Here is a 26,478-nt window from a genome sequence, read left to right as displayed (position 1 = left end):
AATTTAGAAAGTGCAGTCTCCTGTGTACTACGGTCTGAAATGAAAATTTAATCTGGGCAATATAATGTTTCTAAACAAAATGTTGTAGATGCAGATTAGTTTGAAAATAAGTTGGATTCATAGGAGAAAGACACACACGCATACGCACACGCACACGCACACGCACACGCACACGCACACACACACACACACACAATATAACAAGCTGCTCATGAGATAGAAGCGTCCTTGATGAAGGCATTCAGATAATCATAGTCCCAATCAGTGGCTGTGATGCAACAGACAGACGGCGAAGAACATGCTGACCTCTGCGTTATGAGCGACTCTGACATTTAAATTAGCAGCTGACTGATGTGCATTTATCAGGCAGGCGCACACGCATTTTCATTTCAGTCACAAAGAAGATGACTTGTGAAAGAATTCATATCTTAAATGCAGCACCTTGCCTCGTTGCTGCTCCGCTCTGTGTGTCATCCGCACACCCTGGCTAGTTAGATGGCTCATCTGATGCCTGCTGCTGCAAACAGATTGATGCTACTTCAAGTAGGTGTAAAGTAGGGAATCAGGGAGAGGAAAAGGGATTGGGGGGGTGTCACTAGTATGAGTAAAATCCCCCTTGTGAGAGTAGAGGACCAGATCAATGCCCTGAAATGAATGAGAGAGGAGGAGGTGTGAGAGGACAGACATGCAGGAATAGAAAAGGAGGAGGAAAGATGGTTGAAAAGTGAAAAGAGTAGAGAAAGAAACTCAGATGATGTGAACAACAGGTGAAGAGCTAAAGACAGGACTGAAGAGTAATGGAGGGGGAGCAGAAAAGTGGAGAAAGACGGAAAAGGAGATTTCATAGTCAACACTCAAAAGGACAGAGGTTCGGTGGAAAAGTACAGCTCTCAACATCTTCATGGTTCTCCGACTTCCATCACAGTCTTCATCAACAGGCAGATTCTTTGCTTTTCTGACCAAATTTCTTTTAAAAATTATTGATACTTTCTTTGTTCAGTGGAGTCTACCTCTGCTGCTGTTAAAAGGTGATAAAGGTTAGATAAAAGTTATGTTTCTCCTCTCCATTAACTGCTTCTCTGACTCATTACTGAGTCACTGCAGCATTAATCATTAGTGTTAGAACATAGGTATGTGCAAAAGGGTCAGTGTTGGCTTGAACAAATATACAAGGGAATAATTTGAAGATTTTACTTTAGTGATAATCCTTAAAATTTCAGTTCTGGTTAAGTAATAATAACTGTGGTTACCGGTGTTACGCTAAGAACGTAATAATACATTAGTTCTGTACAAAATGACCTAGTTTGGGGTATAAGATAGACTTTGACTATGGCTTAGATGTAACAAATAGTCATACCTCAGATAGACAACTAAATGTATCCGTTGCATAAAGCCAAGTAGTGAATTCTGGTTAAATGAAAACTTATTTCAATGACCAAGCAATGGTTTCAAACCACTTAGCTCTGTTCTCTAGACTCCTGAAGTACTGAAGTACTCAAGTGAAGTATTTCTGCTCTGAAGGTCCTGGCGTGTCGGGCTGAGAGAATTATGTTTGACGGAATTAAAAAGAAGTAACAGTAAAGAAACAGCCTTACTCTCATCTGGGTTAGGTGAAGCGAGGATGGCGCTGTGCTGCCTCTTCACCTCCTCAACTTTCTCTGCAAGAGACTCGATAAAACCCCGGATCTCCTCCACCTGTCATGAGAGAGAGAGAGAGAGAGAGAGAGAGAGAGAGAGAGAGAGAGAGAGAGAGAGAGAGAGAGAGAGAGAGAGAGAGAGAGAGAGAGAGAGAGAGAGAGAGAGAGAGAGAGAGAGAGAGAGAGGCACTTTAGATCTCTTCATACAGAGGCAGGAAGTACCAGTGATTAGCCTGAGTGATGTTGACAGAAACCAAACTGAAGTTGTCATTATCTTATTAGAGGCAGAATGAAAGCTGAGTGAATCGGATTTAAGTGAAAGAACACAGATATAAAAAAAGTTTTTCATGTTTATCCAGGCTGAATTATCATTTTTCTTTTTTCAACCTCGAATCTATCAAATAACCACACAGACATCCTCATCAGTATACAGCTGTTGTTAATTAATACAAATCTATGTCACTTTTATTTAAATGAATGCGTTTTAAAGATATTTTAGTGATCGCCAACTCGCAAAAAAAAAGATGAATCACTATGTGCTGTAATATAAGAGCGTATCTCTCTTGACGCTTCTCATTCTTCATTGGCATTTTCTTAGGTTGTGATTGGCTTGTGGGTCCGCAGGCTGCTGCAAATCTGTCTCAATCGGAGGGTGGCCAGACTGCCAAAACAAATGAAACATGAGCTCAGCAGATCCGTCTAGTGTCCGTGGATAGTCAGTTTCCATTCGAAAACATCTTACAACAGAAAATATATCCAAATCTTATCTAATCTGTTATATTGTTTCTTGGTATGGGGCCTGCATTAAAAAATCTCAGGCATATCCTGCAGAAAAAAACAACAGACGAACTGACTAACTACTGAGGTGAAAATAAAATATCCTCATGACTAAAAATAGCCCATTAACAGCACTCAAAGGAATTGTTTTTTGGATCGAGCCTGGCCCGTTCATAACTGATTTTCAGACATGAGACTGGTTCATTCCCAAAATATTGAACACCTCCTTTAAGCACATTCTCATCTGACACCGAGATAAAGGCGTGACATTCCTCCCTGCTGCCTCATCATCAGCTGGCTCAGGTAACAGCTGGACGAGCAGCAGCTCACATTTGTCGGTGACTTCATCAATATCTTTCATCTCAGTCTGTCACCTACCCCCACCACACATCACTTTTTCCTCCCTCACACCGAGTACGCTACAGACCAGCCTGTTCTCCCTTCATTGTTCATCACAATACGTCTGCAGTTATTTGACCTTTCCATTTACAGCCCACATTTCACAGCTCTGCGCTCCCTCCGTCTCCCCATCCATACATTTGAGCTCTCAGCCTTGGTCATTATTTTCCCATTATCTCTTTAATTAGCTGCTGATTGGATCTGTTCTTTTCTTTTTTATAACAACATAATTGGCTCAGGAAGACCACTGGGAGGAGACCAGAAGGCACACTGAGGCGAGTACAGAGTTAAACACACTGTAAAACAGACCAGGTGGGGACAAAATTAAAAATTAAGAGTGAGATGGGAACACAGAGGAGACGGTAAGTGAGCAGAAGATGAAACCACTTGAAGCTTTCTTGATTTAAAGACCATGTATTAGTGAGTAACGGTGCGTCTCTCAGGGCTCATAAGACAGGCACATTGTATTGGTGTGGGAGAAAAATCCATTTCAGACATGCAAAAACAAATAAACATAATTTTATAAAATTGTCTTTATGACATTGATACGCTTGTATCTACGAAGACATTTGTCTGTACAAATCCCCCGTGATCCAGTCAAATCACACAGCTGTTGATGCAGTCACCAGACTAGAAATATCTTTTCCTACTTTGACATCTTATTTTATTTTATCTTGAAATGAGCTTTACACGTAATGTACATGTAAGAAGAGTACTGACAAAAGTAATGGTTAATAACGTTTATATGCACCTCAAAGTATGACAAGGCCTGGCCTGCACTTCCACTGCATTAAAAAAGATCCGGACTTGTGGCTTATACGTCATTACGCTGTGATACGACAAACATTGATTGATGTGATTGCAATGCGTCGCTTTGTTTTTATCCGTAGACCTCAGAGTTTTTGTGCATTTTGTCCAAATGCTTTTAAATATTTTCACCTGACCAAATCTGCAGAAAACATTCCACCAAAGCCCACCTCTCTCAACCAGGCCAGGGCCGGGAAGCAGCTGCACTCACCCTGTTTGAGCGAACTAGACTTTAGCTGTAAATCGTGTTTGGGCACGGTACAAATGACAAGTATGTGTGCGCCCTTAAAGCACTTTTTAACTGTTATTTCACTTATTTATAATCATCAATAAGTACATTTTTTATTTCCCTTTTGACCATAAACTTTGAGGTATAAATAGTTTAAAACTTTACTTAAAAACTAAAGGATCTGTACTTGAAATACTCACAGACTGCTCCCCACATGCACTAACATGGCCATGCGTTAGGATTACCCAACAACAGCGAAACCCTGATTACAACACACACAGAGAGGGAGAGTGAGTTCATTCTCTGATCAGGACGCCATTATTCCACAATATCTGTACATAGAAAATATTTGTTTGCTGCTATATTAGTGTTCTGAATGTCAAGTACAGCCCCTTTACATAATAGATGTAAAATAAAAATGTTTTTCTCATTTAATTGTAATTCAACATGTAAAACCAATTTACTAAAATACTAATGTAAATTAACCTTTTACAGCATTGTAAAACATTAAAATTGAATTCATGACTACATAAGATTGGAGCTAAGCATCACATAGACACTGCAGACACATGCATGCACACATTTCTGTCAAAGCTGTGAAGTCAACACACAACATATGGTACAGATTCTTACACATACAGACTGAAGTGTGGCTATAAACAGCCTCAGATGTCTCACCTGCTGTTGAGTAGCATGGTGGAAGGTAAAGACGTCATTACGGCTGCCATCTGTAGTGATTCAACCAGAAAACTTTCATGTTCAAACTCAACTAGAGACCATCTTGTGATGGGATCACACCAGCCGCAACACCATTTCTGACCAAGGGCGTAATGTACCCCCCTACTTCCAGAGCCCTTACTTGGATCATACCCATTTCTGAACCTTGCCTTCATTTTGATCTCAACCACACGTCCATAAACTTTTGTTCCCTGTTCTTGCAGGTGGGGCACTATCGTGGTGACAAAATCTGGCCGCAGAAAGACAGACATATAAACACCTGGCAAAGTACTCAAACTGACCTCTGTGGTATTTCTTGCTACAGTAGGTATCTTTTCCCCGGGGCCACATTTTGCCATGATGATACACACACACACACACACACACACACACACACACACACACACACACACACACACACACACACACACACACACACACACACACACACACACACACACACACACACACACACACACACACACACACACACACACACAGACTGTCAAGGTGAAAACAAAACCAGCGTCACTGGTCTTGCTGGTAATCACAGAGAAGGTTGTTTGTACATCACTTTCTAGTTTGATGAGCTGAGAGGAATAAACTTCACAGGCCAAGCTCATTATGAAGAAATATGTCAACCATTTTCAAGAGTAAAGCTCCTGTATGTGTTTTAATGGTAATGAGCAATAGTTTTTTTTATCCTTGTCTCAAGCATCCAAATGAGCCTGCAGTGCAAAAGGCAAACCAAACAAGTATAAATCAGATCCTGGATACAGCACATTCTACATCTTCAATGGACACCATGAAAGTAATTAAAGCTGACTGAGGTAACTTTCTAAGAAAATATGTTGTTTTTTTTTCACAATTGCTGAAACTATCACTATATCCTGACAGCACAATGAGACAGATAATCTGTGGAAAATGAATATGCCTCTGCATGAATTGATGGTCCCAGGCTGCTCCTAATGGAAAATGTGAAACTACGCAACGCTGATCAAATAGAATCAATATTCTTTTACTGTATTGCATATTTCTTGCATAAATTGTTTTCAGAAACGAATTTAAAAAGACCCAGCCTAGTCAAGCCAAAACCAAGCCCCGCCGACCGGCCGACCAAACTTTCTTTTAAAAATCTGGCTTCCTGCTCGGTCTAAGACTGTTCTCTGATGATCCCTCTGTCTGCACCTTTCACCTCCTTTTTCTTCACTTTCTCATTTGAGGCAGGTGTAACAGACTGAAATTCCAGACAGATAAAGAGACTTAAGTTTCAGTATCTAGGACGGATACAGACAGTCTGTCAGAGAAGACGAGCAGCAGCAGAACAGAAATGAGAGGAGACAAATAACTTCAGACTGCAGTGTTCCCTCAGAGCCAACATCACATAATTACAGTATTTTAGGAGTCAGTCTGAAGTTACACCACGTATTACCTGTAGTGAGTCACTCAAACTGTGCAGACATAAAATCCTACTTCTTGCTATAATCTGGATTTGTGTTCCTAGAATATGGGTTGCTGCTGGGGATGCTGGAAGGCATTTATTCCTCAGTACGTTAAATGTGGGCATTGAACTTGTCATGGATGTACTTTTAATGTCTTCTATTTTAATATTAAATGTCCTGTGTGAAGAGTCCTGGGGCTGTTAAGAAGCACGCAACACCAGATCCATCCAGCGTAGCTAAGTAACGGCTAGATGGCTATCGTTAGCTTGCTTGCTAATGTTAGCTCACCAAACCCTAACCTGGTTGTGGATCGGCATGAAACTTGCATATGATTGTAATTCATTTTACAGCATTATATCAACATGATGCCACTCAATTATGTTCAGTGTCACTGTTTTGGTCGGTACTTGCTCGCAGCAGTATCGCATGCGGGCGCGAGCAACAGGAAGCTGACTGCACTTTACAAACGACCACCAGTGTCGCTAATAACAAGGGTATTTCTGACAGTTGCACAGAGAATCTTTAACAGACAGAATTTGAAGGCGCACAAGAATGATTGAAGGTTTTCACCCTGAAATGCATAGGTCTACCTTGCATCTTTAGCAATCCGAGACTATATAACACCCTGTCTAATTTATTAAGTTTACATCGGGCATCTTGTAGGTACACTTTCTGGTCACATCACTTTGGAGGCTGTCAAGGAATGACCAACTAGGAGGAGACTCAAGCACACACAGGAGGGATTCAATCTCCCAAAACACTACCAACCTGGAGGAACTTGGGCTGCTCTCTTTGTCCTGTTTCCACCACAACCACTAACTGTAAGCTGGATAAATGAATTGGAAATGGATGGATCAATGGATAAGGCACCAAGGGGGCACATTTTGGTTTCTCGATATGGTTCTGTTCCTGTGTGACACACACTTGCCTTTATAAGCTCCGAGCAGAGTGCGTAAACACAACACTTCAATTTAAATGAACTCGTAACTGAATGGAGATAAATCTAAATGCTAATGCAGGAGTAGCCATGGGAGGGAGTAAAACTGCTGAGAAGCAGGCGGCTGTAGCTGCACGGAAGCACCACTGAGCAGAATGAACAAGCAGCAGATACAATTATGTGATCGTATATGATTGAATGATTAAATGCCTGCCTGAGCTACCACGTAGCTCCATTTAGCAGTAACTGTCTCCTATGTTATATATAGTGTGTCCATCATATGCCTGTGGGTTTGTTACAATATGTGACGGCTGCTACTCGTTGATGAGTTTGTCTGTATTTTCCACATGTGGTCATGATTATTCAATGCATTCTTCTTGATATATTAAATATCTACACAGGGCGATTGATGCACCTGCATCTTGGTCACAGATGATTGCTTATTGATGTGTTTGTAGTCTCACATTGCTTTGAAAACTCACATATTAAAGCGCTGATTGTCAAACCGCTTTCATAACTCACAAATGCTGCTAAATGGCATTCAACTTCACTCAACCTACCTTTGTAGCAGCATTTGCAGCGGTGATTAAATGCTTCAAGGTTGAAGCCACCATGTACATGAATTGGCAGACTCAGGCTTTAAAAATTAGGACTGCCTCATGAAATATGATAAAAATGGCAGTGACAATGAGGAGGAGACATTATACAGTGGACATCAAAATTAGAGGACAACTAATAAATACTTCTCTTAAATATTGTTATTTTTTATTGTCCATGATTTGATAGAATAGCTATACCATAGTGGCTATACCACACTGCTGTGACATGTTTTTTCAAATAACCAAGGCACTTCAACAAAAACCTTTATTATGCGAAAAAGACAGTGAGCAAAATTAGAGAACAGTAACCACTGTGTCAGAAGAGAAGATATAAACAATGTTTTTTAGGGCTATAGGAATTAAAAAATGAATAGGAAGTGTAGAGGCCCTTTCTTTGAATAACTTAAGCACATCTGCGCCCACAGGACATCACTAGTTTCTCACACTGCTCTGGTTTGATCTTGGTCCATTCTTCTTGCAGTCTCTTCCACAGTTCAGTAACTGTTGTTGGATTAGCCCTTACTTTGTTGACAAGGATTTTCCAGAGGTTCTCTATGGGGTTTAGATCTGGACTCTGGGCTGGACATTTCATTGTTTCAATATTCTTAGCTTCAAGGAACTGCTTAATTTGTTTTGCAGTGTGACAGGGGGCATTGCCTTGCATGAAACTTGCAACTGATTGAAAGATGATTGCAGTGGAGGTATTGCATGTTGCTGAAGAAGGTTCACATAAATAACATAGCTGTACAAGAGGCCCAACTCCTGCTGCAGAAAACATCCCAAACCATGACATATCCTCCTCCAAATTTAACTGACTTCTTTACACACTTTGGGTTCAGTTTTTCCCCAGTCCTACGCCGAACATAATGTTTCCCATCAAACACAAATAAATTGAACTAACTCTCATCACTGAAGTGCACTTTGGACCAGTTATCATCACACATCATGATCCTCAGCAAAGGCCAGTCTTGTCTTTTCATTCTTTCTGCTGATGAGAGGTTTGGTCACTGCAGAGTGGGCTTTCAGTCAAAATGATCTTAAATGACAAGACACTGTGTGCCGAGACAGATCCTTTCCCTGTTTAGCACTGAACTGGAGAGCAACTCCAGCTGCAGTGTTGAACCAAGTCCCTGTAGTCTTGCATAATCCTGTCCTCTCGTGCACTTGTTTTACGTGGACGACCAGCCTTTTTGAGGGACATAAATTAATCTGTGACCTTGTAAAGTTTCAGTATTATTGAAATCACTGGAGAATGCTGCCGCAGAGTTTCAGTCACCTTAGAGCAGCTTGCCATCTTGCAAAGTGACCAGCAGAGCTGCCAGATAAATAGGGTGTGTGTGTAGGGTGTATCACCAGATTAACACCAATAACTGGGAGATATCTCAAAGTGTTCTCTAATTGACCTCACTGCTTTTTTCACAAAATAAAGGTTTTTGTTGAAGTGCCTTGGTTATTTAAAAAAGGGACAGCAGTATATAAATAAAATAAATCAAGTATTTATTAGTTGTTCTCTAATTTTAATCGCCACTGTAGATGATAATAAATATGGATTATATCGAGGATGTCTCCCTTAGCCCTATTCTTATTTGAGCTGAATTATCCTGCTTTTCTAAACCACCCACCACTACTGGGAGATGTACAGTATGTAGCAGGCCCATTAAAATGGAGCCCCCCTCTGAGAACCATGTATATTTGCACAATGTGGACAGGGAAACACACTCCTAAGGACATGTATAGATGCAAGCTTGATGCATACAGTGTTTGCTATGCACAAGAGGAGGAACTGGAAAGAAACAACTGAAAACATTAATGGTGGTATTCAGAGTTGAAAGTTCCTTTCAAAAGAAATAAAAAACATGACAATCCATGCCACACCAGCAACAACATCAATAGCTTTAAATCATATCAATGCTCCCCAGAGAAGAGATTGATTACAGAGCTCTAAAAAACACAGATTAAATATCAGGAGAAAAATGATATCCAGGCAGATTGTAGTGTGACCTGGACTTTAATTCAAGATGGCGAGTTACAAGCTGGGAGACACGGTGCTGTGGTGGTCAGCGCTGATGCCGCACAACAAGACGGTTCCTGGTTCGAATCCTGGCTGAGGCCCTTCTGTGTGGAGTTTGCATGTTCTCCCCGTGTCTGCGTGGGTTTTCTCCGGTTTCCTCCCGCAATCCAAAGACATGCACGTATTAGGTTAATTGATGACTCTAAATTGTCCGTAGGTGTAAATGGTTGTCTGTCTCTGTTCGTCTCTATATGCCCTGCGATAGACTGGCGTCCTGTCCAGGGTGTACCCCGCCTCACGCCCAATGTCAGCTGGCTCCAGCTCCCCCCCCAGCAAGCGACCCCAAAAGGGACAAGCGGTTAAAGATGAATGAATGCGTTATTAGCCATTAAATGTGGGATAAATAGTTACCAACACAGAGAGAAAGAGAAAGAGGAAGGAAGGAAGGATCAGGACTGCAAGAAAAACAAACCTGCTCAAAGAATTCATCCATGAAGCCTTTGTCCATCCCCACAGCGACTTCATCCTCCTCCTCGGTCGTCTCCTTCCCCTGGACAAACAGACATGCAATTAGGAATTATTCCAAACAGCTGAAAGATATAAAAGCAAAAAGCAATAATAATAAACAAAAAACTTCAGTCTAAAATGTGAGATGTATTTGTAACTGGTCTAACTGTCCCCACCCACCGACCTGATTAGAAACAAGGAGCACTTCCCATTCCTTGCAATTAAAAACCACAGGTCGAATGATTAGCATATTATTATTTAATTAGGACCTTGACTTTGACACATCTACAGATATACATTCAAACATTTCAGCTTGAAGGAATATGTTAGGAATCCAGCTCTTTCCCTTTTTTCTTGCAGAGTTAGATTTCATCAATACCACTCTCATATATTTTCTCGCTAAATATGAAGCTACAGCTAAGAGTCGCTTAGCTTAGCATAAAGATTGGAAATAGAGTGAAACTGGACAGGACTGGTCCCACAACACTGACGCCCTCATCAGGAAGGGACAGAGCAGGCTGGTCCTTCTAGGGAGACTCAGATCCTTCAGTGTGTGCAAAAGGCTCCTGAAGATCTTCTACCAGTGTGTGGTAGCCTGCGCACTGTGCTCTTCCTGTGGTGCGCCTGAACAAGCCAGTGAGGAAGGCTAGCTCTGTGGTTGGGCTGGAGCTGGACAGTCCGGAGTAGGTGGCAGAGAGGAGGATGAAGGACAAAATTAAACCCCTTTCATATTCTCCATGATGAGCTGTGGCACACGGGCGGCTCATTCAGCCCATTGCATCATCACACCCAGGTGCAAAACGGAGCACTTGAGGCACTCCTTTTTATCTGCTATCACTGTACAATAGCACTGTGTACCTGTATAACAACACATATGCATGGAGACAATTTCTCTGCATTGTCTCTCCCCTGTCTGCGTACTAACACTATACCATACGTTATATGATACCATATTATGTTGATATTTAATGCTATATTGCTGTACTTTACAACGTATTACGTTGTATCTTACACTAAGTTATACTATACAGTATATATACTATATATTATATTGCTGCTCTATTTTTTTCATTGCTTGAAAAAGGGACAAAGAAAGAAACACAGATATGACATATTTTCGCCCATTATTTTATCCCCCCGCCACCCCTAAACTTCTATTCCTGCACTATTATACTTTCCCATATTCTGTTATATTACTGTACTATATATTATGTTATTCTATACAATTTTACTATAATACGGCATCTTTGACTAAATATAATATAATACCATATTACATTTTATTTATTAATATGTTATATTGACTAATTTCTCACATCTCATCACATTTGTACAGACATATGCTGAGTACTGAGTAGTGAGTACCACGACTAATAATGTCATATATCAAATATCATATTTTATTCTATTTTATTTAAGAATATGTCAATCTGTTTATCTCTATCCATTTCTCTTGCTTCTACTGTACTGCTGGAACAAATTTATTTCCCCACTGGTGATCAGTAAAGGTCTTATCTTATTTGAAACAGCTAATACCTGGCTTTGTCCAGAAGCATAGCATAATCCATCTAAATCTTACTAATTAATATACATCCATATCTCATTGATGTATACTGAACATAGATGTTGTGGTTTTACAGGGAGTTATGTGCCAGGCAACAAAGCAACTAATAAAATAAAAGCAAGAGGACATTTCAGTATCATTTCTCCTTCTCGACAACGGCCAACCAGGCAATGAAGTGCTGTAAAACTAAAAAATATATATTTAAACCATTAGGTCAATTAATATTTACAAACAACAAAGAGTTGTAACAAGATATTATTTCACGTCATACTCGATTGCAGGCAGTCAGCCAGGTTCATCCAGACTAGACAAGACTAATAGCCAAGACTAATGTGCGTGCATTATTCCAGAAGTGCAGAGTGCAGGATGCGGAAGAAATTATCAAATTGGGAGAGCCATTTTCATGTAGAGGGAATGGGCTCCATGGAAGAATTTAACAGTTGATTCCTCTTTAACTGTTTAAAACATCCATGATGGATACCGATCAGTAGCATGCTCTTACAGTTAATTAGTATGGATGTCTGTGCCTGTAACATGACTATATGTTAACACAGGGCAGTTTCTGTCAAGTGTCTGTTTGGTTCTGCTGAGTTTCTGTGGAGAGTTTGAATATTGTTTGTGTCAAAGTCAAATGAACAAACACAGAAACACACTTAATAGTAAAGCATCCACTGTCCTAAATAATCACAAATTAGCACTACAAAAAAGTTTCATTAAAATAAATAAATGAGCAAAAAAAAAAAAACAATTCAAGTTCATGAAACAAAGTATTCCCAAATGTATACTTCCGTTTATGGAAACTAGGCTGGCTGTTGATGTTTTCTGTCTTTTTGCGTTCCCATCATCAAAGCTTTTTGTATATGAGAGGTTTCTTTTCTTTTGAACATCCAAAAGTAAAAGTCTCTCTGAGGAAGTTTTATAAATTGGAGCAGATCAAAAATACTTTACCAAAACAAATTAAGAGCTCATTTGTAAAACAACAACACAAGTTGATTGACTGTCCCAGTGGGTAAAAAAAGTGATTTAGGAAAACTGAAACATAGATATTCAAAAGAACCCTTCCAAACTAACATCTAACAAAAGTTTGTGTGACATAACTTAAACTGTATTTGCATATGTCTGGTGTTTACTTATGATAGATCATGACACTGAAATGCAAATCCATTCTGAGGAGTGTTAACATGTGATGGAAGAAATGTTGGAAATGTGGAGAAAAGCAGTGGGAGAGGAACCAGTTTTTGAGAAAAAAACGTCTGAGCACACACTTCAGTGAGGCAACTGGTGCAAAACTAAGTGAGAGGAATGCAGAGTCACTGTGATCACGCTATTATTATCTAGACCCACTCAAATCATATTTAATCCAAGGAAAATTGGATAGTTTGACTAAATATTTGGAAAATAAAATGCTTTTTTCCAAAACAATAAACTGTATCAAGATCCCCAATCTCAGAGTCTATCTGTGCTCAACTGTCATGCCAACGGTCAATTTGGCGGGTGTGAAAAAACTATACATGGTTTTAATAAATAACTAAAACGTTTGTGTTGGTGTGGCAATGAGCTGCATTTGAGGAACTGCTGACTATTAGAAGCAGAGAGAAAAGAGGCGGCAGCAGCAGGAGGCAGAGGAGGACGACGACAAGGGAATCAGAATAAACTCTGAGAGCACCATGTGCTCCGCCTCCACAGAGACATACTGTATCTCTTGCAGAGAGAAGGGCTTTGGTCTGGCTTTTTCTTTGAGTGGTCAGAAGGGGAGAAGAGTAAGGAACCCAAACCTCCTCCTCCCTCACAGATCTAAAGCTCCTGCAGAGCTAGATGCTGGGAGAGGACTTCAATGCTGTACTCTTGCCTCAGCCAACAGACTTGGATTCGTCCACACACAGCAGATGCTCTGAGCCAGACTAGCAAACATACATGCACACAACAGCTGACACACACGTAATGCACAACAGACGGTTAACACACACACACAGAGATCAAGACCTATACATGCTGGTCCCCATTAGGCCCTAACCCTTTAATACACTCTGTCTCTGGGGCTCACACTCGGGTGAAACACCGCAGCAGGAGAAGTGGCCTGATTATGCTGTTTATTAGATTAGAGAGTTGGTCTAGGCACTGTGCCAGCAGGGAGTTGCTCCATAAAGACAAAGGCAGTGCCTGTAAATCCAGTGTAAACAGGAGGAACTGGAAATAAAGTCCAAGAGTGAGGGAGCGAGCGACAAAACAGACATCTAGGAGGGAGGCTGTAAAATCACAGCACAGTCAGCACAGAAAAAAAGAGGAAGAGAATAAACAGGACAACACAACAATTATTGAAAGCTGTGAAAGTGTAATTCTGTGTACAAGAGGACATAGAGATGATCATGCAAGTGCATCTCAATCCTTTTCACGGTTTTATCTGAGAGTATGAGAGGAGCAGTGAGTGACACTTCAAGTAGAGATGGAAACCCATGTGGGCAGCACTTTATTGTCATTTTATGTTTCCATATTAAAGCAGAACCTGTTTCCGGCATCTTTATATCACAGCCAATTCAAGCTGCCTCTCGCAGTCCCATTAGAAATGACTCATACAAATCTGTCAGCTGCTAAGAGGAATACTGAGAGCATAACCAGATTTATTATCATAATACAGCTAGGTAACAGCCATTATGGATGTGTGCCGACTCATGCATGCACACACACACACACAAACACACACACACACACACACACACACAAAATGGCCGCCTGCCCATCAAAATTGAAATCAGTCCCACACTGACCCACAGTTCTGACACACTGATATGAAATAACAACTACATACTAATTAAAGTCAATGATTTTTTTATTCAGTTTAATTAAATACTGAACTAGTGTAAAATTAATTACACACATATGTATGATGATGTAGTATGACGGCAGGAAGGATTAAAAGACCAAAAGTTCCACATAATTAGGAAAGCTGGACCCATCCAGGTCAAACACACATACGCCTTTCCTGTGGAGACCTGTGATTGCGCCCCATGTGAAACAATTACATTTTAAGTTCTTACATTACCTTCTTAAGTAATTTAACCCTAACAAAGGAACGTCTGTTTAGTTTGAATTCTCAATGACCGTTGCCAAAGAGTCTTGACAGCGGCCGTAACCATGTGAATAACAGCCTGCTGAACCTACTGGCTGGTGTATCAGGCACATTCACATAACTATGAAACTTGATGACCACTGATTGCGGCCATTTAAGAGTGATAAAGTCCAATGCAGGTGTGGATTGAGCCGCTCTTCAAGGTTTCAAAAAGGCGATCTCACGCAGCCTTAATTAAGACTGGCAAGTGTTCTCACTTTTCAAAAATAGCCATGCTCAAAATCCTCATCCTCACGAGGATAGACATTCAACAGCACATATACGGGTCTATAAGTGACTGAGTGCCTGGCTGGTCGACTGACTGGGTGACTGTCTGAGTAAATGACCACCTGATGGAAGAGGACAACACAGTGAAGGGCTATTGAGGATAATTACACAACCAGGGAGCAGCTTGGTGACGAGAGGACACAGGAAGTGATAGATTGAGCCAGCCAAATGCAAAATTCAGTCAGTTCCTTTGACATTACTGTGTTGTCTCCTTGCTGATAACACTGGGAGCAATGTTTGAAGAAAATCAACAAGGCTCCGCCTTTGTTTCAAGGCGTCCACTGTGCGAGTTTGCAGATTTAGTCAGCTGGAAGAAAATAATATGCACTACAGCAGATCAATGCACTCCTGTGGATAACTTGCAAATAAAAATACAGATCAATACTTTTTGTTTTAATCCAGGATATAAAGTACTTTCTAAACAAGCTTGATTGTTGTCTGTATGCCCTGGAGTACAGCACAATGAAGTGTGGGAGAAGAAAATCAATTATTCTGTTTTGCACAGATGTTTGAGATGAATCTAGTCCATCTGCAGAGCACAGCAATGTCTTCTGTCTTTAATGATTATTTGAGCAATCATATTACTATTCACACCTGCCAAACCAGAAGCAGACATAAAATTAGGCTTGCCTTAATACATTTTTGGGTGATTTGTAAACACAACAACCTAATAAAGTAGAAGCGGCTTTGAACACCCTCAACAAATATCTCAGCCTGGTTCCAAATCTCCAAACTTGGTTTCAGAAAATTAAAATTTTCCAATCAGATGCTGTCTTCCTTCAGAGCCACAGAAATGGTGACAGATTAAATGTAGAGATGCACCGAACCTATACCCGGATCGGATATCAGCTCCGATATTGACTAATTGGCTGGATCAGATATCGGATCAATGAGTCTGATCCATCATTCCGATTCAGTCATTTCTTTTTTATTAAGATCATACACAGCAAGTTAATTAAGCCATTGTTTGTTGGGTTTCAGGCAGCTTCTATATTCTATATTACATTTTAAAATAAATTGTTTGCAGTCCACTTTACATGAAGGTGTTATTTATTTATTTTTGCTGCTAATGTACACTTTCTTATTTGTTAATAAATAATATTAAGTACATTTATATCTGTGTTTTTAAATATCTGTGTTTTTTTTTTAACATGGCTAAATGTTTATGTCAAGCCTGATGCCTTCACTCACATGGAAAGGTAAACGGTTAATTAATTCAACAGTAGTAACGGGTCGGTATCGGGTATCTGCCGATACGCTCAGCACAGGTATCGGTATCGGTATCGGATTGGATTGGAAAAAACTGGATCGCAAACCTCCAATTAAATGGTAGCAAATGTGGATGAGATCAAGGCATAAATAAATTGGCATATTTCTTCAATCACCGTTATCAATTCCGAGTTAACTTCTAGTAAATGCTATCAGAACTTCCACATTGATTGGAAATGACATCAACAGGGCGGCTACATCACTCTCTACTACTTGGTTGGGGGGGGGGGGGGGGGGGGGGGGGACATGGTCCGAAACAGAAAACAACTAACTTGAACACAATTTTAAGACAAAAGACAAAAAGCAAATTCAGTCTGATTATCTGGCTTGGAGTTTCTCAAAGAGGTCTGGAGTTCAATCCCTTCAATTATGTAAACTTTTCGCCCAGAAATCTCTCATTGCTAACCGTTAGTATCCTAACGGACACGACCTCTTGTCAACACAAAAAAAACAACCACATCAGTATTTTGTAAAAGCAGCTTATTACGAGCCGTAGAGACGTCTATAGTGGCAGCAAATTTAACGCTCCTGTGGGTCGTATTAGGAACACGTTACCTACGTGGTCGTATGGGTAGGAGGCCTTGTTGCTGATTTTCTTTCTAGATTTTTGTTTAAATAAACATTCATCTATTGTCTACTTGGCATTCCAGTGAAAAAATCAGAATAGGTTGAGGTTAATAGGGTGATTTTATGCGCTGCCCAAAGCAAGGAGGGTTCAGCAGCTAAGCACGAAGAAGAAGAAGAAGAAGAAGAAGAAGAAGAAGAAGAAGAAGAAGAAGAAGAAGAAGAATATGGGTGGGAGAAGCACAGCAACACAGAGTCAAAATGCGTGCATGTGAAACAATTTCCTCTAATCCTCCTCGGCGTCCCCCGCTTTAATCATCTTTTTTTCCCTCATCGTCCCTGTCTGTAATTTTCTCTCTCACTCTCCTTCCTTGCTACAGAATCATTACAGCAGCTGGCCGACACAACATGGACTCAGTTACCTTTGTCTCGCTCTTCTTCCTCACACCATCACTTTGTGTTCATCTTTTCGTTTTTATCATCTCGTTATCCCTCCTCGAGACCAATGTATCCAACCCAACTTACACTTGAGATGTTTTACTGTACGTTGTGTTTGTCTTTACCTGGCCCTGAGAGAAACATTTTATTCTTCTGTGTTTTCTTACTCTGCAGTTCATCTTATCCAGCATTTCAGCCCTCTTTTGCTCATCCTCCCATTTTCCTCTTTCTATTTCAACCCTCTCAGCCCCTCTACCTCCCTCACATCTTTCTGACCTTTAACAGTTTACTCATAAGAAAAGATGCCATTTAAACACACCTAAATAAAAACCTGTCACAGTATAAAAGGTTAAATAATGATTGATAATAGTGGGTCTTTCCACAGATCAATAATAATCAATTTCAGTCCAAAAGTCTAATGTCTACAGCTGCCAGTTCTCACACAGATAACTCTTTCTGCTGTAGGGACTTAGATAAAACGACTGGCCTTTCAGACTAATTAGTGGATGCTTACTTCAATTTTGGCTTATTAGCACTTAATTGGCTGCTAGGTATGGATGTGAATACATAGGTCACATGCTGTTGAAGATGTTCATACACAAAGTATTCTGCCCTGGCACGTGTGTAGGCAGCGGTGGGTGGTCGGTCAATATCCGGCCCTTCAGGAGAAGGTGAGAATATGTCTGAGAAAAGAGATGTACTGTTATCACTTTTCCCCACCCAGAGTCCCTCTTTTTCCCCCTGTGGGGTATATTCATTGTGCCTTGTTGACAATGAAGGATAATGATGGCAGCCCCAGTGCATCACTAACCCAATTGTATTGTAGATATGGGGGAAATGTAACAGAGAGTGAGAGGGATGTCAAGGAATGACAGGATTGCTAGAAAAGAAGCATGACAGCAAGAGGGAGAGATGAAAGACCCGTAGGACAAGAAGTGGAAGAGAAATGCCAGAAGAAATATGCAGAAAGATACACAATAAAAAAAAACATAAAGATGATTTTTATTATTGAGTAAACTGCAGATTATTTTCATGATTCATTTTTGGTCTTTAAAAGTCAGAAAATAGTAACAAAAAAATGCTTTTTGCTTGAAAAATTCCATAATGAAATGATCAATAATAAAAGTCGCTGTTGATAAATGGTCTCATTGACTAATCAATCAATTGTTTTACCTCTAGATTATTGACATAAAGAAGAGAACTGTCCTACCAAGAAAAATTTGTCATTTCAGCATTATGGTTCTTCTGCATCAGGAGGGGGGAGGAAATGATATGACTAGTTTTGTAAAGCCACAAAGGCCGCAGAGGAGGAACATTGCGGTCGAAGGATGGGTCAACAAAATGTTGAACTGCAGGTGAAATTGACTTCTTTTGACCATTTTTTAGCCTCAACAGGTAGATGTTTTTAGTGGAAACTCTCAAACAGACCACTGTATGTTACCTGCTCAGCACAATACAACAGACAGACACAGCTGCGCTTTCACATCAAGTGCTCAGCCAGGGTTGAACCAGGGTTAACCCACAATCGACCCACTTGCCTTCACGGCCGAGGTCTAGAATTGGGTCGCTAACAATCTGGGCAGGACAAATTATGTCATCGGTTGCAAATGCAGGTGTGCAGTCAATACAGACAATACAGGACGTTGCAACTCATGCTTCCATATAAATAGTTTGTGACAACGTTAATGCAGCTAAATGCTGGTTGGCACCTGCCACGGAGCAGGAGGAGCAGGAATGTTTTCAATTTAAAATTGCAAAAATTAAAAACTAACTGATGCATCTGACATTAGTCTGACGATGCCAAACTCTACCGACACAGGTGGCTAGCATAGACTGCAGGCTTCATTCGGCCGGCGTCAGGCAAAGACAAGATGTGCAATGGCCGGTGAAAGATTATTAATATGAAAGATTATCATCCAACAACAGCTACTTAGGCCCTGATGAGGTCAGTTACAGGTCATAGTCTTAATCTCCAACAAGTATCCGTGATAAAAAAAAGTGTTATCTGCACTGCTACAGAACTCCTCTGCTGCCATTGATTATAAGCTGATGTGAAATGTACACTAATTTTCCCACAGCAGATGGGGTAGGTTTGATTACAGAATCTTCTTTTATGTCTTATGAGGATATCCATTAACTGATGCTTCGGGAGCTGCTACTCTTTATGAGAAGTAAAAGAACAAACAACAAGATTTTACCACGTGGTCAATTCAAAAACCTTCTTCTTCTACCTCTGAGATTTCAGTATCCTGGATAAGGATAGTGTAGTAGGCAAAGATCCAATGCATGATTCCTTCACACAAAAATAACTATTAGTAGCTGACAGATATCGGATATCATTGCAATTTTCACCTCATTTGCAAAGACAGACAAGTCCCTGATGAAATGCCAGATCGGTCACACTCATTTCATGGCTCATTAATGTAATTATGCAGCCTCGATGTGTTGATGAATAATGTATGCCTGTGTCTTTCTCATGGTTAATAATGACAGTATAGGTTGAAGGCAGCACATTTTGCTGCTTATTTATTCTCTCTTCCACAGATTTTAAGGATAAAGACTCATCTGCGGAGCACCACAGAAAGCTGCTGGTTTCCGAGCCATTTGCAGAGGCTAGAAGCTTTGATCCGAGAGGTTTTATTTGCCCTCATTCAGTGTTCAATTTGACAGCAACCAAAGCGGCTCTTTTTCCACACTGTTGTTTGTGTCACTGACAAAGTGTCAAGATTGGGTCAAGGACAGAAGAAAAAAAAGAGGCGAGGATGCAGAATAAGTGGAATAAAGGTGATATGGAGTGTTAGCAGAGAAAAAAAGAGAAAGGGTAATGAAAAGAAACAAGAGTAAAAGACACACAGAGGGTCTGAGGTTGTGCTCCACATCCATCCTATTAGTTAATGAGTCACTCTAATGCCAAACAGGCAGTGACAGTGCATAACGCACACACGCACACACGCGCACACACACACACACACACACACACACACACACACACACACACACACACACACACACACACACACACACACACACACACACACACACACACAGACACACACACACACACACACACACACACACACACACACACACACACACACACACAGCTGTTTAACCCAATACTAACACTGGCTAACAAGGCTGCAAAGAGGGGACAGAAGGGGAAAAGGAAAGTAAAGGGGAGGACAGGAAGCCATCTGATGAATCACTGATAGGAAAAGAGCAAAAACAATAATGGAGGAACTCACCAATAGCGTATGATGAAAGAAAAGAGAGGGTTATTATTAAACAGAGATGGAGATGGGGAAAGAAGCAGATATTGGCAATCAAATGGCGAGAAGGAAATAAAGACTGAACTGATAAAATGTCGGGAAAAGAAAGAGATAAGCATCACATTTGATTGATAAGAGAGCCTGCTGTGTGAAATTTGTAATAACCTCATCATTATGTTTCCCCTCTAGGTTTCAGAGTTTGAGGACGACTGACAAACCCATCTTTCCTGCACCATCTGTCACTAAATCTGTGACAGTGAATGACCATTTAAGTTATTTAGACTGACAGTTTTTAGGCAGCAAGCTAATGAGCTGCGCAAAGAGCAGAGTCATAGGCAGGCGTTGAGCTCATAAAGTAGCTTTATGTGCATATGGACAATGTTGGAGCAGAACCTGTACACTCACACAAATATGAGCAAAACTCAATTTCCTGCCAAAATGACACATAAGCACATGGGTGAGTAAACTAGCAGTGTGACTCACAAAACAAACACGAAGACACAGAAGCAACAAATCTGTAAAGCTCAGTTCTCTTGGGTGAATGTGAAAATTAACACTTGACATCTTTGTGATATGTTTTTTGATGTGACATTATTCCACCCATTTAAGCAATTAGCAAATTATAGCACAAAACAAATATTTTCACACTAGAGGACAAATAACATTCAACTGAGAGGACATCAACAAATCCACATTTAGCAAATGCAAATGTAGAAAAATAGGGTTGCAAAAATCTACTGATCAGTACTGATATTGTATCTTATATTGTGTACCACTATTAAGTCGAAGTGGTGAGGTATTCACAATCAGTATCAGAAGACAAAACGTTGCATTGGTGCATTTCTTCTCAAAATCCAACAGTCATGTCAAGAGAGGCTTAGACAATTTAAGGGATGATAAGGGGGGGGGGGGGGGGGGGGGTTGCTGTACCACCTTGTTATCAAGATGATCAAAATGCACTCCCCTACCTGTCATCCCACCTCTGCGTCTGCCTTAGTACTAGACATAGACTGTATAATGAATGGACGGAGCTACGGGGACGTCACTCATAGATTTGCGACCCCCCCCCCCCATCTTCTTTTTTCTATGTTCACGGGGCGCTGCCATGTTTAAGTTTTGCAACCAAGGACAGGAAAGGGAGGAGCTTTGGGGGGACAAGGGTGCATCGATTGGATCCTTTGTTGGACCCCATTAGGGATCCATGTGCCCACCCACTTCTATCGGCACCCTGACGTGTCTGAGCCGCTGCTGCTGATGACAACATTAGTTTGGATAATCGGAGGTATCTGTCCCTGCCTTCAGCTCCTTCGAATCCACTGTGTGCCAACTGCCTGGACCTACTCCTTCAACTATTGCAACTGTTTACCGCCCCCCGAAACCAGAAAGCGAGTTTTTAAATGACTTTGCTGCTTTTCTTACACACCTTTCCACTCTCTGACCGAACACAATATTGCTGGGAGATTTTAACATACATATTGACAATATAAACCATCCTCTTAACAGAGACTTTGCATCCTGCCCTGAGAGCTCCGGATTTCAGCAGCACACCCATATTCCCACACACCCCGAAGGACACATCCTGGATTTAATATGCTGCTCTGGTGTCACCCCTATTGATTGTGCAGCAGCTGAACTCCCCATCACCGACCACTTCCTCCTCTCATTCAACGTCGACCTCACTCTCTCCATCACTAAGTCCCCTCATCTCATCTCCTTTTTCAATATTTAGAACATAAACACGGACTCTCTCTCCTCTAGTATTGACAATTTCATGGACATTGAAGACTTATCGACCCCTGAACAGCTGGTTTCATACTTTAACACCGGACTTCATGATGTCCTTCCCCGCTCCACTAAAAACCAGATCTGTCTCTTTTTCCCTCTCTTGCTCCCTGGTTTACACCTGAACTCCGGCTTATGAAAGCCAAAGGCAGGCAGCTTTTCACTGTTCAACAATATCACCCGATCCCCAATTTCTATACCACCCCACTTGTACTCAACTGCCTTCTGTAACGCTCTTATGTCTTTCTTCAACACCAAAATCCAGACAATCCACCAGGATCTTGGTTCTAACTCCTCCAGTGTCATTTCTGACCTCCACCCACCTGCCCACCCCTTCTTCTCTTTCAAGCTTCCCACCCTCTCAGAGATCTCCGACCTCATCCATAAGTCCAAGCCCACCCCATGTCAGCTGGACACCCTCCCCACAGTTCTGGTTAAATCCTGCCTCCTCTCTCTGGTCCCCCTCATTTCTGCCATGATCCACTCCTCTCTCACCACTGGAACTGTTCCTACCTCATTCAAAACCGCTGCAATAACCCCAATCCTGAAAAAACCTAGTGCAGATCCTGCTAACTACAATAATTTCTGTGCTATTTCAAATATGCCCTTCATTTACAAAATCCTTGTGAAAATAGTCCCTACTCAACTCCACTCTCACTTAACAACCCGTAAGAACAGTTCCAGTCTGGTTTCCGTCCCCTCCACAGTACCGAAACCGCACTTGTAAAAATCACCAATGACCTCCTCATGGTAGCTGATTCTGGTCTACTCACTATCCTCATCCACCTCGAACTGAGTGCGGCCTTTGATACCATCAGCCACCACACCCTCCTAAATAGATTACATTCCCCTGTCACTTTCATCATTTACCTTCATTTACCTTCTTCCCCTCTGCAATATCCTCCATAAGTACAACATCAGTTTTCACTGTTATGCAGATGACACCCAACTCTACCTCTCTAGACCTCAATATAGTATGATGGAACCGTTTGTGAGTCTGTGTTACCGGTACAAGTCTGTAGACTGCAAATGCGAAAGTAAATATCGGAGTATTTTTACCCATTATGTGCACTGTGTAGTGGTAAATGTATCCTTGGTGCTGAAGTAGCAGACAGTTTTGTAATTGTGTATTTCTCCAAGTCCCATCTTCCTGTCAGTTTTATCTCATCTATACTATATAACTAGAGGGTGTTATTAAAAGATACAGAACCAAAAGAGGGACACTTTGCTCCCTGTTGAAAAATGAACATACAATACATGTAAAAAGTCTAACCCTAGTTATCCACCTGTAATAACTGAATGCAGCTTGCTGAGAGATGGAAAGTTAATTTAATAGGTGAGCTCTCCGGTTTTGTTGTAGAATTTTCCATATCACTGTTGCAAATCAAATGTGAACTTTAACAGTAAGCTGGGAGATATTTGGGGACTTGTGTTTCCTTGCTCAACCAGAACACATCTTGAAGGAATCCATTTTCTAACTACCTTGAATTTGTGCATCACAGTCAGATAGATACATTACAAAGTATACGAGAGAGAGTATAAGATACCCCAGCCACATACGGGATGACTATGTTGTTTCTCTTGTTATCTTTTTCTTTCTCATCCCCTATGGTTTTCTTTCTGGAAGCAGCTGCCGTTTTCACAAAGGTCCAGCTGGGGTAGCCACAAGTTTTGAGGGCACCTCTTCCCCTTGGGCCTGTGAGCTACGTTATCAGGGGGCCTGAGCGACTCCCAAAAATCCATAAAGAAGGGGCCCCGCTCAGGCCCATTGTCAGCAGCATAAACTCGGTCACTTATAACATTGCCAAGCATGTTGCCAATATTCTGGCACCACTGGTGGGCAACACCCCACGCCACATCCAAAACTCCATAGACTTTGTGAACAAAGTCCGAGACCTAAAAATGGATCCAGATGAAACCATGGTGTCCTACGACGTGACTTCCTTGTTCACCTGTATTCAAACCATGGAGGCCTTGGCCACGGTAAGAGAGCGACTCACACAGGACAATTCCTTACAAAACCAAACAAATCTCAAACCAGACCACATTTGCCAACTTCTGGATTTGTGCCTGAATACCAAATATTTCCAGTTTAATGGCATTTTTTACAGACAGAAACACAGCTGTGCCATGGGTTCACCAGTATCACCTATTGTGGCAAATCTGTACACGGAGGAGGTAGAGGACAAGGCTTTGAACTCCTTCAAAGGAGTAACCCCAAGAAACAAGAGAAACAACATAGTCATCCCGTATGTGGCTGGGGTATCAGAGAAACTCAGGAGGATCTTCAACAAACACTGCATCCCTGTGTATTTCAAACCCGATAACACACACAGACAGAGACTAGTACATCCCAAGGACAGAACACCACACCACCACAAAAGCAATCTGGTTTATGCTGTCCAATGCAACGAGGAATGCAAAGATCTTTACATTGGAGAAACAAAACAACCACTGCATAAACACATGGCCCAACACAGGAGAGCTAACTCCTCAGACCTGGACTCCGCTGTCCACTTACACCTCAAGGAGAAGCCCACTCCTTTGATGACAACAACGTCCAAATCTTGGACAGAGAGGACAGATGGTTTGAAAGAGGAGTAAAAGAAGCCATCTATGTAAAAGTAGAGAAACCATCGCTAAACAGAGGAGGAGGTCTGAGACACCACTTATCTCCAATTTACAATGCTGCCCTTTCATCCCTTCCTAGGAGATTCAACAATCTAACCTCAAAGAACAACTGTTCACACATGGCCTCCTGTGACCCCAACGACTGCCACTCTAACGACGGGCGTTGGCACTTGGAGCACACAAGATTTCAGTGACATCATCGGCCTTGTGAGAGGTTAAATACCTGGATCTTACACCAGTTAGTTGGACCGGTCCCAGCCTGGTCAGATGCGTACATGAACTGATGAAGCCTCTTGGATGAGAGGTTAAACGTCTTCCTAGACAAATAACCATTCCAGTTGCTTTTGACTGAAATTGCTTTGAGGATAACGATGACCTGAACGAATGAAAACATTCACAGGCTTTTTGCACAAGTTACATATTTTCCCAAGCTAGAGCTCAAAAGTTTTTTTTCCTTGTAGAGCTGAAAAAAAAAGTAAATTAATTGATCATTTATTAAAGCAAATCGGACACACTCGTCTGGTTCCAGCTTCTCAAATGTGAACAATTGCTAATTGTCCTGTGGATTTGTAGATTTTCTTGAAAAAATTTCTAAAATGGCCAATTAATCAATATTGAAAATGATAATTAGTTGCAGTCCTATTCTCTTGCAAACTAGTTTAGCAGTTTTATACAACCACACATGTATCCGACACTGTGTTGTTGTAATGTGCTGTCCAGACCCACTGAGACATCTGCATGAGACTCAGAAAGCTGCATTTACTTGAGGCTGCAAATGTAAAACAATATCAATCTAGCGCTGATGGGAAATAACAGTCTGTGACGTGCAATTTACTTCAATTTTATTTGGTCTGAATTGCCTGAAATTGGTCTGGATGGGGCCGCTCCACCTGCCATTTCTCAGACATGAAAGATATGATCTAAAATAATACAAGAAAAATAGAATCAGCAGCTGACGTTACATTTCTGTCAGTCCTTAACAGTTTGGTTGAATATATGTTTATCACTGAAGCTGCTGAGGAAGATTAAGTCTATTTTATGTCCCTCTCGCTCTCTGCTACTGCATGCTTCCATCACTGTGGGGAGGCAGAGCAGAGGGCTGGAGAAACGCCTCTCTCTCACACACACACAGTTGGCAGGGCTGGGTTGTCTCCCTTGAGGCCAATTCATAGATAGATCTTCACTGAAAACTGAGGAGTCGTAAATTTTCTTCCCCTCTCCTCAGCTTAACTGCCAATTACCCAGATCTGACAATGGCCACTTTACTATCACTGTGCACGCGCGCGCGCACACACACTAGGGCTGCAACGATTCATCGAGTTACTCGATTAACTCGATTATGAAAATTCCTCGAGGCAAAACATCTGCCTCGAAGCCTCCAGCGCGTCATACACGGTCATACATTCTGAATTTAGTTGGCGCCAGAGAAGACTCGCGGAAAGTCAGACTCAGAATGTCCGTAAACGACAGAGAGTATCTAAAGTTTGGGATCATTATATATTGAA

The 26,478-nt window shown here is 41.2% G+C and overlaps 1 protein-coding gene across 1 annotated transcript in view; it reads right to left on the bottom strand.

The window, feature by feature from the left end:
• The window catches only part of stx1a (syntaxin 1A (brain)), a 58,668-nt gene that overhangs the window by 29,704 nt on the left and 2,486 nt on the right, over nucleotides 1–26,478 (bottom strand). Inside the window, exons 2-3 of the mRNA XM_083914363.1 lie at nucleotides 10,028–10,105; nucleotides 1,596–1,695 (exon numbers count right to left, since the gene is read on the bottom strand). Of these exons, the coding sequence (XP_083770489.1) occupies nucleotides 1,596–1,695; nucleotides 10,028–10,105 (178 nt within the window). The remainder of the gene's footprint in view (nucleotides 1–1,595; nucleotides 1,696–10,027; nucleotides 10,106–26,478) is intronic.

This window comes from Echiichthys vipera (assembly GCF_963691815.1).
Source record: "Echiichthys vipera genome assembly, chromosome: 5".
Lineage (NCBI taxonomy): Eukaryota > Metazoa > Chordata > Actinopteri > Perciformes > Trachinidae > Echiichthys > Echiichthys vipera.
This window is presented reverse-complemented; position numbering and strand designations above follow the sequence as displayed.